Source organism: Panthera uncia (genome assembly GCF_023721935.1).
Source record: "Panthera uncia isolate 11264 chromosome A3 unlocalized genomic scaffold, Puncia_PCG_1.0 HiC_scaffold_12, whole genome shotgun sequence".
In the NCBI taxonomy this organism is placed as follows: Eukaryota; Metazoa; Chordata; class Mammalia; order Carnivora; family Felidae; genus Panthera; species Panthera uncia.
The window spans coordinates 15,649,672-15,662,582 of NW_026057579.1; the positions used below are offsets into that span (position 1 = coordinate 15,649,672).

Here is a 12,911-nt window from a genome sequence, read left to right on the forward strand (position 1 = left end):
AACTTGAACTCAAACAGAAAAAAAAAAAAGCATGACTCACCTGGGAAGAGGTCACCAGGAAGGTGGGGAAGTATAGACCTTGTGCTGAGCTGGGATCACTTACAGTGTGTTCTTTGGGGCGAGCAAACTGGCCTGCGGCAGCAGAACCTGGAAAAGAAATGCTGGGGGCTGGGGCCAGAGAGCCCAATGCCACCTCATAAATTTGGATTTACACCCTATGGGCACAGGATTTGTGAAGGCCCTTTGACAGGGGAGTCGTGTACAGAGCAGGGAACGGGAGCACACCTGGCCACACTAACTCTGAAGGATCACACACCGGCTGCGTTTAGGCTCACCATCTCCCACCAGAAACAGGGCCAAGTCTCCATGCAGGTGGTCGATTTCCCCCCTACTTTTTAAGGAGTGAAAATGGATAGAAGGAGCCGAATGGTCCAATCTCCGCTATAATTGAAATTTCAGACGCACACACTTAAAGGCAAACTTGCGTGAATCGATAGCATATTGATTTACACTACATTTATTTTCCCTTACACACTGCAGAAAATGAAATTATCACTTAATTATAAAATTGCCATTTTACAATAACACATCTGACTGGCTCGGCCTGAAAGCCCGAAGTCTGAGTGGTGGTCCCTGCCTTGTTTTTCCAGCACAGAGCTGACCCAGGCCCTCGGTACAAGCCTCCTAGAGATAAATTCATTGCATGTTTGTGCCTCTGGGGCCTGTTGCTTATGCGCATGTCTCTGCCACTAGGAGGGGGCTGAGGGAGCGACAGCTGCTCCCTTCTGCCTGTGAGGGCCTCCTCCTTCACAGACCCTAGGACTAGCTTCTGGAAAACATGATCCCAATGAACTGGACAACTGTATAAATTAAGCAGAGAACTGCTGCGTGCCTGTTTGCCAAGGCCTGTGCCAGCCCCTGTGATCAGGTAATGGTGAGAGACGCTCATTGAGCTCCTGCAACTCGGAGTCTAGTGAGGGACAGCGAGAAATCCACAAGCACTAGAACATAGGGCACTAAGTCCTGAGACAGGAATGGTACAGGGTGCCGTGTGTGTCCCAAGGAGGGACACTGACTCTGGAGGTGAAGTGGAGACACCACAGGGGAACAGTCAAGGTTTCCCAGCAGAGGTACCTTTTAGGAGGAAAGAGGAATAACATTGGGTTAAAGGACTGAAAGGAGGAAGAGTCTCCTGGGTAGAGGGAGCCTCATGGCGAAGGCCAGGGTGGGGGCAGGACAGGTATTACTAAGGAGATGAGGACAATTGTGATCTAAGGGTAGAATTCAAGTGTGGGGTGGGTGGGGAAGTAGGGAGCTGCTCAGGTAGGGCTGGAGAGGTAGGCAGAGGCCAAGGTTCTGATGTGGGAGGTTTAGCTTCATCCTGAGAAGAAAAGGTATTTTAAGCAGGGAGATGGCAGAATCTGATTTCTCTTCTAGAAAGATTCTTTTTGATGGCAGAATGGAGAGGGAGGTGGGAAGTCCAAGAAGGAGATGAGGCTTCCTGAACTAGGAGGGCAGCAGGAAGGAGGGAAGTAAGTGGATAGTTTTGAGAGGGGTTTCAGAGGTGGAATCCTACATCATTACTATCTGGTGATTGTTTGGATGTCAGGGAGCACGAGGAAGTGGCTTCTTGAGTTTCCACTTGAGCAATGGGAGGAAACAGAGGACTGGTACGGTTTGGGGTAGGTTGGTTTCCAGATCACTATGGGCTCTGGTGGAGATGTGGCATGGCCCCTAGCATGTATCCATCTAACGCTCAGGAAAGAGGATCGTGCTGGGGACAATTTGGGAGCCACCAGCCTACAGAGAATGACCGAATCCTCTCACTAGGTAGAATGACCCCCTCCACCTGCACCCCCAGAATGAATGAGGGACAGGACTTCTGCTGGGGCATGTTTTGCTGAGGTGAAACGCTTTGGGAGATCTCACCCTGTGGTCTGTCTCTGTGTGCCCAGGTCACCAGAATGGCAGGAAACCCACCACCAATGGAGAAGACTGCTGTATGAGAATAAGGACGATGGCGAGTTTTGGTATTTTTTTTTAAAGTTACATTTTAAAACTTTAACTATTGCCCACACCCTCAATCCCTCCCCCTTTCCCTACACTTTTGTGAGACTAGAGATTAGCTTTGTAGAGACCTATGTAGAAGGAGACTGTTTTTTCCACCAAGACATGAAAGCTTTGGATGGGAAATTATTTGTGTGCTTTCTCTTTGTGTGAAAGGTATTTCAGTCTGAAATATCAGAACTTCCAGGAAATGTTAATGGCAAAAGGGAATACTGACACCAAACCTTTGAAATCAACAGTTTCCTGAAAACCAGGATGCCTGGTTATCATGCCTGTATCTTCTACGCCATCCCATTAGGACCTACAGTCTCACCCTGGGGTTCCAGAGTCTTCCAAAAGAGCAATTCAGTATTAATCTCCCAGCCCTGACTCTAGAGTTCTGAGTGAGACATCCATATCCTCACCCAGCAGCTATGCAAGACTAGATGTTTTAAAAACCCATTCTCTGCCATGTGTTCACATCTTAAAGGATAATACGGACATTTCCTTTGAGGTTTGTGGTTTACTTAATAATATATTTAAATAAAATTTAGCATGCGTGAAGAGGAGACTGGGTCTAAGTTATTAAGAAGCCGAGAGACAAATGTCAATTAGAAAGGAAAAATATTTCCAATATCTCCACTGTAATCACAGTACAAGATGGGGTTTTAGGTATTGAACCCATTTTATTCTGATTCAGCAATGAATTTGGCAAAGGAACCAAGGGAAAGGCGTTTCTTAACAGTGTATAGGACCCAGAGCAGAGAGAGACAAGAGCCATCCTTCTGGCCATGAGAGAGACATGCAGAACCCAGAATTTTATTCTGTCCTATTCTCTCAACCCCTGGAGGGAACAGAAAGGTACTTGATAGTGAATGAGCCAGAATGAGGCCCTTGTCTTGGGGTAGGACAGTGGTAAGTCCATGGAGACTAGAATTGACAAAGGTACAGTGGGGAGATGGGAACCCCCACCCTAGGGATAAAACCAGTGAAATGATGTGTATCTGTTTATAACAGGATGTCATGTCAAGATTTCCAAGACAACTTTTCCTGCCTATACGTATGTAACCAATTTCCAGTCAGTCTAAACCATGGAAACATGCCTCCTGAAAGATGGTCCCAAATGATGTTTAAGAACCATGAAGTTCCAGGAAACACCACAGGTAGTGATGACATTGGTAATGATTCTGCCAGATGGAAGCTTCCAGCCCTAGCCCAGTCCTGGCTTCAAGTCTCAGTGGCTTTTGATTCTGGACCATTAGCCTGAACTTGAAAGGAGAGGAATCTGTCAGCCTAAAGGGACAGCTGTGTTTCTCCAAGGGAAACAGTTGCTGGGTGGGCTGGGTGGGAGAATCTCAAGTGTGCCTCCCCTGCCCTGTCCTGCTCTCCCACTGTCCTACTGACTTCCACATGCCTCCCAGAAAGACAGGCTGACCACTCTTCAGTCATTACCCAGAATGGTGGGGAGCTGTGGAAACAACACTGGACAAAAGTCGGGGCCTGGGTTAAACCATCACTTTGCCCCATCCAGACATAAGGGAGAATATTCCTGTCCCATGCTGGTTGGTACATCCTGTAACAGCATACTGAGATCTCAGAGGTGGGCACCTCTGAACCTGTCTTTGGGCTCCCCTGATGTAAATGTTAAGTGTGACCTTGGGAGGGTCACATATTCTCGCTGCACCTCCTGCTCCCCATTTGTGACACAGATGAGTGAAATAGCTCCCTATGAACATGAACCTGAGCGTGCTCACACATCGTCTATAGGAGAAGCTACACAAACAAGTTTGCGTATGTGTGAGTGTGAATGTGGGTGTGTTTGCACCTAGACATGAGCATTCCCTTTCCCCAGCACCTGCCTGTTGAGAATGGTTTGCTTGAATGACCCCAGGGTGCCCCTGTTTTCAACCTAAAGGATCTTCACACTTCTGGTGGTCATGGATGGACTCTAAGAAACTCCTGAGTCATACTTGGGTAGCAAATGTACTGATTCACCTTCCAGAGCCCCATCTGTCTGACTGTGGGGCCAAAGTCCCCTTCCCTGGATATAGTGCATATCAATGAACTAACCAAAACGGTACCTTGGGGCTGTTCTTAGTGATTCTTTGCAAGAGAGAGAGAAGGGAGCCAGTGCGTGAGCACCTGCCCTGCACTGCTAAGTACACTTGAATGCATTATGTAGTCTAGCCCTCACAGGAAGCCTCTGTGTCTCCTCATTCCCCTCTCAGAGCTTCCCAGTTGTGACCCGAACCTGCGGATGTGTATTGATTTCAGCTCTATCTTGACTTATCTTCATTCTTTCATGTATCTGAATCTAACAGTCCTCACCTTCCTTCTGTCTCCTGCCCTGGCTCCGAGGAGCATGCTTGGGTAGTGGAGTGCTATGAATTACCATCTCTCTGCCTGTTTTCCTCTGTCTCCCCTGGTGCTTGGGGATTGACATCATTTCCAGGCTCTGATGGTTATCGCCAGTGTGTAAGCTCATACATACCTGAGGATTCTGAAATTCCACTTATGATTAAAAATAGCCCTCAACCTTAAGAAACATTTCACCCAGTGGGGAATATTCTTCCCCTTCTTGTTTTTAAGAGGAAGAGACAGAGGGTCACAAAACAAAGAAGCTTGTGCTATAAGTAGTAGTCATGGGTCCTGGGGCCTGCCCCTTAGTCTCCAAATCCAGAGTGTCCAATACAACCCACCAGAGCTTTCTGAACCAACATGGCCCCATCTGGGAGTCATAGGAGCTGAACTGAGCTCCAGTGACTGCTCTTTCTCATGCAGAAGAACTTCTGAGGGACACGCAGTTCATCTTCTCTGTGCCAGAGAGTATGGAAGACAACAATGTCGTCATGTCCTTCAACATCATGCCGCAAAATTTAAAGGCAAAAGATGAGAAATTTCCACTAACCTTCAAGGTATTCAAGGTAAGGCAGCCTGCTTTGGGGCTTGCCCTTTCGGACATTTGTGTATTCCTTGTGCAGAGAGAGAAGCTGACTAGGCTGGGAGATTTCATGAACTACCTCAGACATAAAACCCAAAGGGCTATAGAGTTCACCTGGTTCAACTCTAAATTTACAGGAAAACCTGAGAGGAGATCAGGCTAGTCCAAGTTCACAGAGGGACACACCTCCGAACTGTGTCACTTGTCAGCATTTCCTGGTATGCTGCAAGCCCAAATGTTTGTTATCCAAAAAGTAGTCTGGTCCAAGACCAACTGTTTAACAATGCAGATTCCTAGGACCATCCAACACCTTCTGAATCTGAACTTCTATAGCTGGAGTCTGAACGTCTGCATTGTAACGAGCTCCCTGGGTGCTGCTTACGTGCATGAAAGTTTGAGAATCATTGGCTAAACTTTGGGAGGAGTTTAAAGGAAAAAATAAATCCTGGATGTAAAACCAGGAGGTATGTTTTTCTCTTGTATTTAGACCAAAATCCAGTCTTGGTGGTTGGCTTGCAAATATCTGCTTGGCCACTCATCCAAAGCCAGGTTTTTCTCTCTACCTGGCCTCCCCTCCTCACACCCATGGCCCTCCCAACCAGCTTTGCAGCTCCTGAGGGGTCATCCTTCCACCCACCAGCCTGCACCCATCCCACTGGGAGGAGCTAATGGGAGAATTCTTTTTTTTGTTTTTTTGAGACTACTTAAAAGTGTTACTAAAGAAAGTCTGATACCTCTGCTCCCACCTTCTTTACCAAATAATTTTAATTTTTAATGTTTATTTATTTTTGATAAGGAGAGCACAAGCAGGGAGGGGCAGAGAGAGGGAGACACAGAATCCGAAGCAGGTTTCAGGTTCTGAGCTGTCAGCGCACACCCTGAGGTAGGGCCCAAATGCACAAACTGTGAGATCATGACCTGAGCCGAAGTCGGTCGCTTAACGGACTGATCCACCTGGGTGCCCCACCAAATTAACGCATCCCAAAGATAAAGTGTATGGTTCTTAAATCATATGCTCCACACCCTCTATGGACTGACCTGGATAACTATGATACCACACCCATCAAATGCTAGGATCCCTTGTCCTTATAGTGGAGCTGAAGGAACTGAGGCCCAGCAAGGTGAAGTGATATGGTCAGAGTTAATGGCAGAGCTGGGGATTGGGCACCAGATGTCCTCCAAGCCTCTGTGGCTGGGGCTCTGATTATAGCATCCCTAGGAATAATCTTCATTCCTGTTCACTGAGACTAAGGCAACAGTGAGAACCATGGGTCAACCCATGTATGACAGGCAGGGATCCTGGGTACTCTGCTCATGCTGGAGCAGTCCTGAGTCCTGGCTGTAGTTCACTCCAATGAGAAGACTTCATGGTGGTAGTGTACTTCAGCGTGTTCACACTTATCGCTTCAAACACTACTTCTATAGATATGAAAGCCAAAGCTGAGAGAGCAAGAGTGACCTTCCCAAGGTCCAGCTAGAAGGGAAGGTACTTGATACCAGAGCTCCTGGTCCCCAGTCTGGGTCTCTCAGCAAGGCGGAGGCACTTGCTTTCCTGGTGATGCTCCCAGCTTGAAGGAAAACAATGATTCTGGCTCTAGAAGGAGGAGAGCCCTTTGGGTTCTGTTCTGAGCCCATTTCTGCTTCCCAGTTGCATGAAATCAATGGAAAATAAATTGTTGGGGTTTGGCACAGTACTTCTGAGGTGCCTGAAACCTGTTGAGGCTGGAAAAGAACATCTAAGGATGCAATAGTGGACAATTGTCATCTTTCTCACCACCAGACACCTGAACGCTCTCTTCCACTTGGTAGAAGGCAGGGCCTAATTCCCCACTGCGGCAACCAAAGAGACCAAATACTCTCTCTCCCCAGCCCCTGGCTGCAAATGGGGTAGGTGTGTGAGCCAGACTTGTCCAATTAGATGCTCCTCTCATGCCTGCCCACCCCCCCTTTTGGTCACTCTGGGTTTGGACTCTTGAGGAAGTCATTAAAAGTGGTAGAACCAGCTGAGGGATTATGTACAGCAAATCCTGGGGCCCGGCAGCAGCAGTGTAGGCAGATCCTGGGCTGGTGTCCAGCTGCATAGCCGTCTTCCCTCCTTCCCACCCACTTTCTCAGCTGCATCCTCTAGACTTCCCATAAATGGCTTTCTGCTCACCCCACGCTGATTGGTATCTCTTGCTTCCAGCCAAGAATCCCAAATGATTCAGGTGCCTTCTGAGAGGATTCTCATCCTCAGAGTACCCCCAACTCTTATTTCTGGGAAGAACAAAGGAAAGGGGCTGGGAAGGAATGGAGGCATCTGGTCTACTCAGCCAGGATTTAATAGTTTAATAGTTCAGGGCACCAAGCAGGACTGCACCCCTCTTCTGATGAGAGACAGGAGCCCACAGAGGGAAAGAGGGCTGCCCCACTGCACAACTGGGGATGCTGTTCACATTGCCACCTGTGAGTCTGGTGCCCCAGAGCTGGACATCATAGCAGCCTTGTGTTAACCAGTTTGCCCAAAGTCTTTACAGTTCAGGAGCCCTGGAAAGATCATAATCCTATCTGTTTTTAAACACTGCTGAGCCCATTTATCTACTTTTCAGCCAGAGATGCATTTCTCAGCTCTACACTTTGCTAAAAAGGAACTCAAACCTGAGGTCTCTTCAGGCTCCCAGGAGGTCCCAATGGATCTTACAGGATCCTGATTGAGCTGAACACCAGAGAACCATCTAGTCTTTGGCAGCTCAAGAGACACTTGGGTTCCTTTCACAGTTTGGCTGAGAAACAGGCTGTGTGCATGCCAGCAAGTAGACCTCCAGAAGTCTGCAGGGCTCTGATGGTGTTTGCAGGCAGTGCTGCTTGCACGACTAATGTATATGGCCTTCCTACCCTGGCATGGTCCCATGACTCCCAACTCCTACGGAAGCACTGCTCTGCCTTGCATCAGAACAAACATGGGTGGTATGCAAACAGAAGACAGGACAGAGAAAAAGGACAAGGGTGGACAAGTCATTTCATCTTCACCCCAAAGCTGCTCTCCCAAGCTGGGAGCTTCCAGCTCATTCTTGGGCTCCAGAAAAGTCTTCCTGGGAAAATCTGGTGGTCTGTACACATGGTTGTGTGTGTTGGGGTGGGTAGTGTTAGGCAGGATCAGCAGAGGAAAAGAACCGAAACCCACACCAACTGCAGAAGACACTGCCGGGTGGTGGGTCTTAATCACCAAGGAAGCAAAGCACCTTGCTTTATTCCCTTCTCTGCCACTTAGACTGCTGGAACTATTTCTACATCCATAAAACAGGGTCTCAGTATCTGCTTTCAGGGTCACCATGACAATCCAACACATTACACGGAAGCATCTTGCAGATGGCAGAGTGGCTTGAAAATAGGGCTGTGTCCTCAGTGCAATATTCAGTTCAAGATTAAAAGTAGGCATTTCCCAATTCAGATGCACACAGACATTCCTTACGAACACTGGGGGCCTAGAACAAATTCCCACCATATCTTTCAGTGGTATGATGAAATAAAAGAAGTTTCTTCACATTGGAACTCCTGATGTTGAGAAACTGACATCTGATCTAGGTTCTGTCTTACCTCCAACCCTGTCAACATCTCTCTCTTCCCTTCTCTTTTATCATCATTGCTGTGAAGAGTAACCACACCTGGCTGAGCTGAGTTTCCTTCCCCCTTGAGCCCCCTACAACCTACAGTGGATCAGGTTTTCTTTCACATCTCTGCACAGGGGATGAGTAATGGTCCCGTCCCCTGGGGGGTGCAGGGAATAGGCTGGCTACCCAGGAAGAAGGAATGCAGGGTCCAGAGCTGGGCTGTTGGGATCTGCTTGCCCCTGAGTTTGGTTTAGAAAGTTTGCCTTTCTTTCTCTTCCCCACAGGTCGACCCTCAGGTACGGTTCAGCCCCTTCTCCTGCTTCTGTTGCTGTGCATCGGTAAAGCATTATGCCTCTTCTAACACCATAACTTTGGCACATCTCTTGCTATTTCGTGGCTGCAAATTTATTCTTGTTATGTCCTGTGATGGATGCAAGCTTAGAATCTCTGAACAGGTCAACAGTGCAGGACGTGTGTTTGCTGTCCTGTTCTGGGGGTTGGACCCCTTGAGTTGCTCTCTGGTTTGACATCTAAGAGGGTCTGGAACCACAAAACTATCCTCAAGCATTTGGCCTCCAATAGATAACACTGATGGAGCCCTTTCTTTCCCACTTAAGAAAAGAAGCAGAGCTAATGGCATCTTAGAGGGACTTTAGCCTCATGTTCTTCGTCACCCCCAGATCTACCACAAACAGGATACACACTCTGCAAATGCACCTTCAGGGCATATCTAGCTTCTCTTACAACCAAATTTGCTCCCTCTCCTAAGCAGGCCCCGCATTGGTGCAGGATGAGTGAAGAGTAAGGATGGAGAAGGACAGATGGAGTTACAGGCACTCAGACTCCTTAAATGGATGTGGGCTCTGTGGGGCTGTTGCTGCCAGGGCAGGTGTGGGACCAAGGATGGCAGGGAGGGAGCAAGATGAAGTCACAGCCAACAGGTAGTCCCTGTAGCATTCTGGTGGGTCCAGGGAAGCTCCTCTGGGCCTTCCAGGGGTGCCCCAATAGGTAGAGAGAGGTCAGGGACAGGGCATCTTCAAGCAGGGGATACTCAGAAGCCCAAGCAGAAAGCAGGCAGCAAGGAGGCCCCTGATACCAGTGGCCTAGCCACAGAGTTGAATTTAGGATCTGATTTTGGTTTTGGGCACCCTGGTCATGGAAGCGGAGCTTCTTAAAGGGTTTCAAAGGGACGCACTCGGGCACAAGGAACAGATCAGTGTTTTAATTCCCAGAGCTGGAGAAAGGAGTGGGGACTTGGCCCAGGAAAAGGTACAAGACCCACCCCTGGAACTACAGGGTCAGGTCTTTGTGCAACTAGGCCTGTGTTAATTCGATGCTGGTCCTCTGAGCACTAGACCACCATGCAACCTACTCATGCTTCTTGCTGCCACTGAGTGAGTCTGCTCTGAAAGATAGGGAGCCTGGAAAAGGCTGCAAGAGTCCAGTGGAGGGAGGCGAGCAGGGAAGCAGAGAAATTCTGGACTGCAAGAGGTACACACACTTCTGTGCACACTCATGGATGTGCGCGCACACACACATATGCACACACACACCCAGAGCCACAGGGCAGTGCTGACTTTTTGGAGTAGAATGGTTCCCATCATTGCTTTTGCCACAAGGGCTCAAGCAAATGAGGCTCCAAACCTACTGGGATCACTGTTAGTGTCAGCAAAGTCACGGTGGAGGTTCCACCCAGCCCTTTCTGCCCACCCAGGACAGTGACCTATCTCCCGTCTCATCTCCTAGCTCAGCCCTGTCTCCACCCCCTGAAAAGAAACTCTCCCTTTCTCCCTGTTTTTCCCCAAGGCAGAGCTCACAAATAATCATTTCACGCTGCATAACCATTCTAGATGGAACCCCCATGCTCGACTGTATTGGGGAAAATTTATTTAGTAAGGGGTTTTTATCATGTAATATGTATGTGACATCTGGTAATGGGAACTGCATTATATTTATTGTCTTATCTCTAAGAAAATATTGAAATAAAAGGAAAATGATCTGGACCTATTATTCTCCAATGAGAAGAAATTCCAGGGCTCTGCTGGGAAGATGAAATGGAGGGAATAAAGGAGTCCAACTCTGCTGTGCTATATACAGTCCAAAGCATCCTGCGGAAGGTTCAGGAGGGAAGGGGCTTCTGGGGCTCCAAAAGTCATTCAGTGTTGGAACAACTTCACTAGTTTCCATGGAAGTCTTTATATATGAGCAGAGACATAAACCCCAAAACCCAGGCTACTGTGGGATTTAATGAGGTGAAACCATGTGCCGTACTTTTTTTTTTTTACACTCGTTGTGATGTCAGTGTTTCTATTAAATGACGGTCTGAACTCTGTGGCATTTTGAAAGTCCAGGTAAGCAGTGTCACCCTTTTTGGAGCCTGTAATGCTGTTTTGGTGAATGATGTGGTGTCTGGAAGGTGGCGGGCTCTCCTGGGGGCTGGGCGTATGCACACAAGGGGCTTTCTGACCATCTTCATGTTTCCTCCAGTTCCAGCCCTTCTGGAAGAGGTTGCCACCCACCTTCTTTTCTCAATTCAGAAATGCTGTCAAGGGCATAGTTTCTAAAACCAAGTGCAACCTCACAAAGTACTTCAGTCTGAGCCCTGGGACCTACGTGGTGGTCATCGCCACATACAGAGAAGTTGAGTTTTTGCTCCGGATCTTCCTGAAAATGCCAGATGATGACAGGTACAGAAACTCTGGGTTTCAAACTGTTTTATTTCACTTAAATTTATAAGAACACATTGTGTCATCCTGTGCAGCATGTACTGCATCAGGGGACATGGGGGGCTCATTTGCAAGAAGCCCACCACAAAGGGTGGCAAGAGAATCTCTACCAATAAGTAGACTATTGAGCAGGATGTGGCCATTGCTCAGTGGGAGTGCAGAGTCACATGGGAAGACAGAGTAAGAGGACCCACATCTGGCAAGAGGGATTGAGGAAGGCTTCTTAGAGAAAATGACATTTGAGCTATCCCTTGATGGAAAACATAATCTAATGTTTAAAGGAAAAGGTAGTGCAGGTTGAAGAAAACAGCATGACCAGAATCAGGGAAGTGGGTGAGCATAGAGCCTATTGAAATAGAAGTGATGTCAGCCATATGCACAGGAAGGTAGTATATGGCATGGCTGGCAGTTGTCTGAAATGTGACCAGAAGGTGGGGTACATCAGGGAGACAGTGAAATATGGGCCTGAAAGACAGAGCCCAATCATGGAGAGTCTTCATTGCTAAGTCAGTGGTCAAGACTGGGATCAGCAAATACATATCCCTGCTGGGCATCTTACCCCCTGTTGGACCTGAGGCAGACATTGATCTCATCATGGCCATCTTTACAATTGAGCTTGGATGAGGCCTCGGTCCAGTATGCCAGATAGCCACTCTGCCACCAGAGTTGGAACATAAGACAAAGCTTATCTGCCATCTTGGCAATAGGGGTCATTGTGCATGTGTACTTGGTTGTGAAAAGGAACCATTTGCTAAATAATTTGAAGACCAGACGATGTCCAATCAAAAGACTAGATATGTGGTTATGATGTTTATCTGTCTGCTGACTATCATGGCTGCCCACTTCAGGACCTGCTGTGCTGAAGTCTCTCCACTCAGATCCTTGGTATAAATGTCCAGTGCCACCTAAGGTGTCCTCCATATTCAAGCCTCCTTTAAATAGTGAGTTTTTCATCCTTTGTCACACTGTTTCCCTGGTTTTCTAGGAACCCGAGCAGCAATTTCAGCCTTACAACACTAAAGGTAGGTATGTGGAAAGGTTTGATTGGCAAGCTTCCTTGACCACATCCCATGCCCAAGAACTTCTGTCTCCTTTCTTACCTTAAAGCACTGACCAGTGAGAAGAGACACCATCATCATGGGCCAATGATGGCTCAAAGGGGCAGAGCAGAGGGGAAAGACCAAGCCTCCAGTGTCAGGCTGGAACCAATCCTCTTCCACAAACTCCAGTGTTCCATTCCCCTACAAATTTTATTCGATTGCTAGATGAAGCCTCTGTCTCAGATCTAGGTGTGGGGAGTGGTTCTTGTGCCTTCACTGTCCAAGACAGGTAGCCTCCTTCCACAGAAATTTGATGTTGACTATTTTCCCTTTGATCCAGGCAAGTCTTCTGGAAAATGGCTCCCAAGGAAGCATCTTCCACAAATACGCTCACCAGGTACAGTCTTTAGCATGGGATGAGTGATGGTGGGACTAGAGGAAAGGAAACTTATCCCAGGCCCTTATCAGGATACAGAGAAGAAAAGTGATGTAGTTGGTCATTTTATCAGTCTCTCTCCCTGGATGTCTCCAGAACTAATAGGGCTACCAAACCAGAACTAGGAGACAT

At 47.8% G+C, this 12,911-nt stretch overlaps 1 protein-coding gene across 1 annotated transcript in view; it reads left to right on the top strand.

The window, feature by feature from the left end:
* Window positions 1-12,911, top strand: part of CAPN13 (calpain 13) — a 61,082-nt gene that overhangs the window by 28,526 nt on the left and 19,645 nt on the right. Inside the window, exons 8-14 of the mRNA XM_049652353.1 lie at window positions 1,956-2,030; window positions 3,064-3,209; window positions 4,828-4,970; window positions 8,862-8,873; window positions 11,065-11,264; window positions 12,289-12,325; window positions 12,684-12,740. Of these exons, the coding sequence (XP_049508310.1) occupies window positions 1,956-2,030; window positions 3,064-3,209; window positions 4,828-4,970; window positions 8,862-8,873; window positions 11,065-11,264; window positions 12,289-12,325; window positions 12,684-12,740 (670 nt within the window). The remainder of the gene's footprint in view (window positions 1-1,955; window positions 2,031-3,063; window positions 3,210-4,827; window positions 4,971-8,861; window positions 8,874-11,064; window positions 11,265-12,288; window positions 12,326-12,683; window positions 12,741-12,911) is intronic.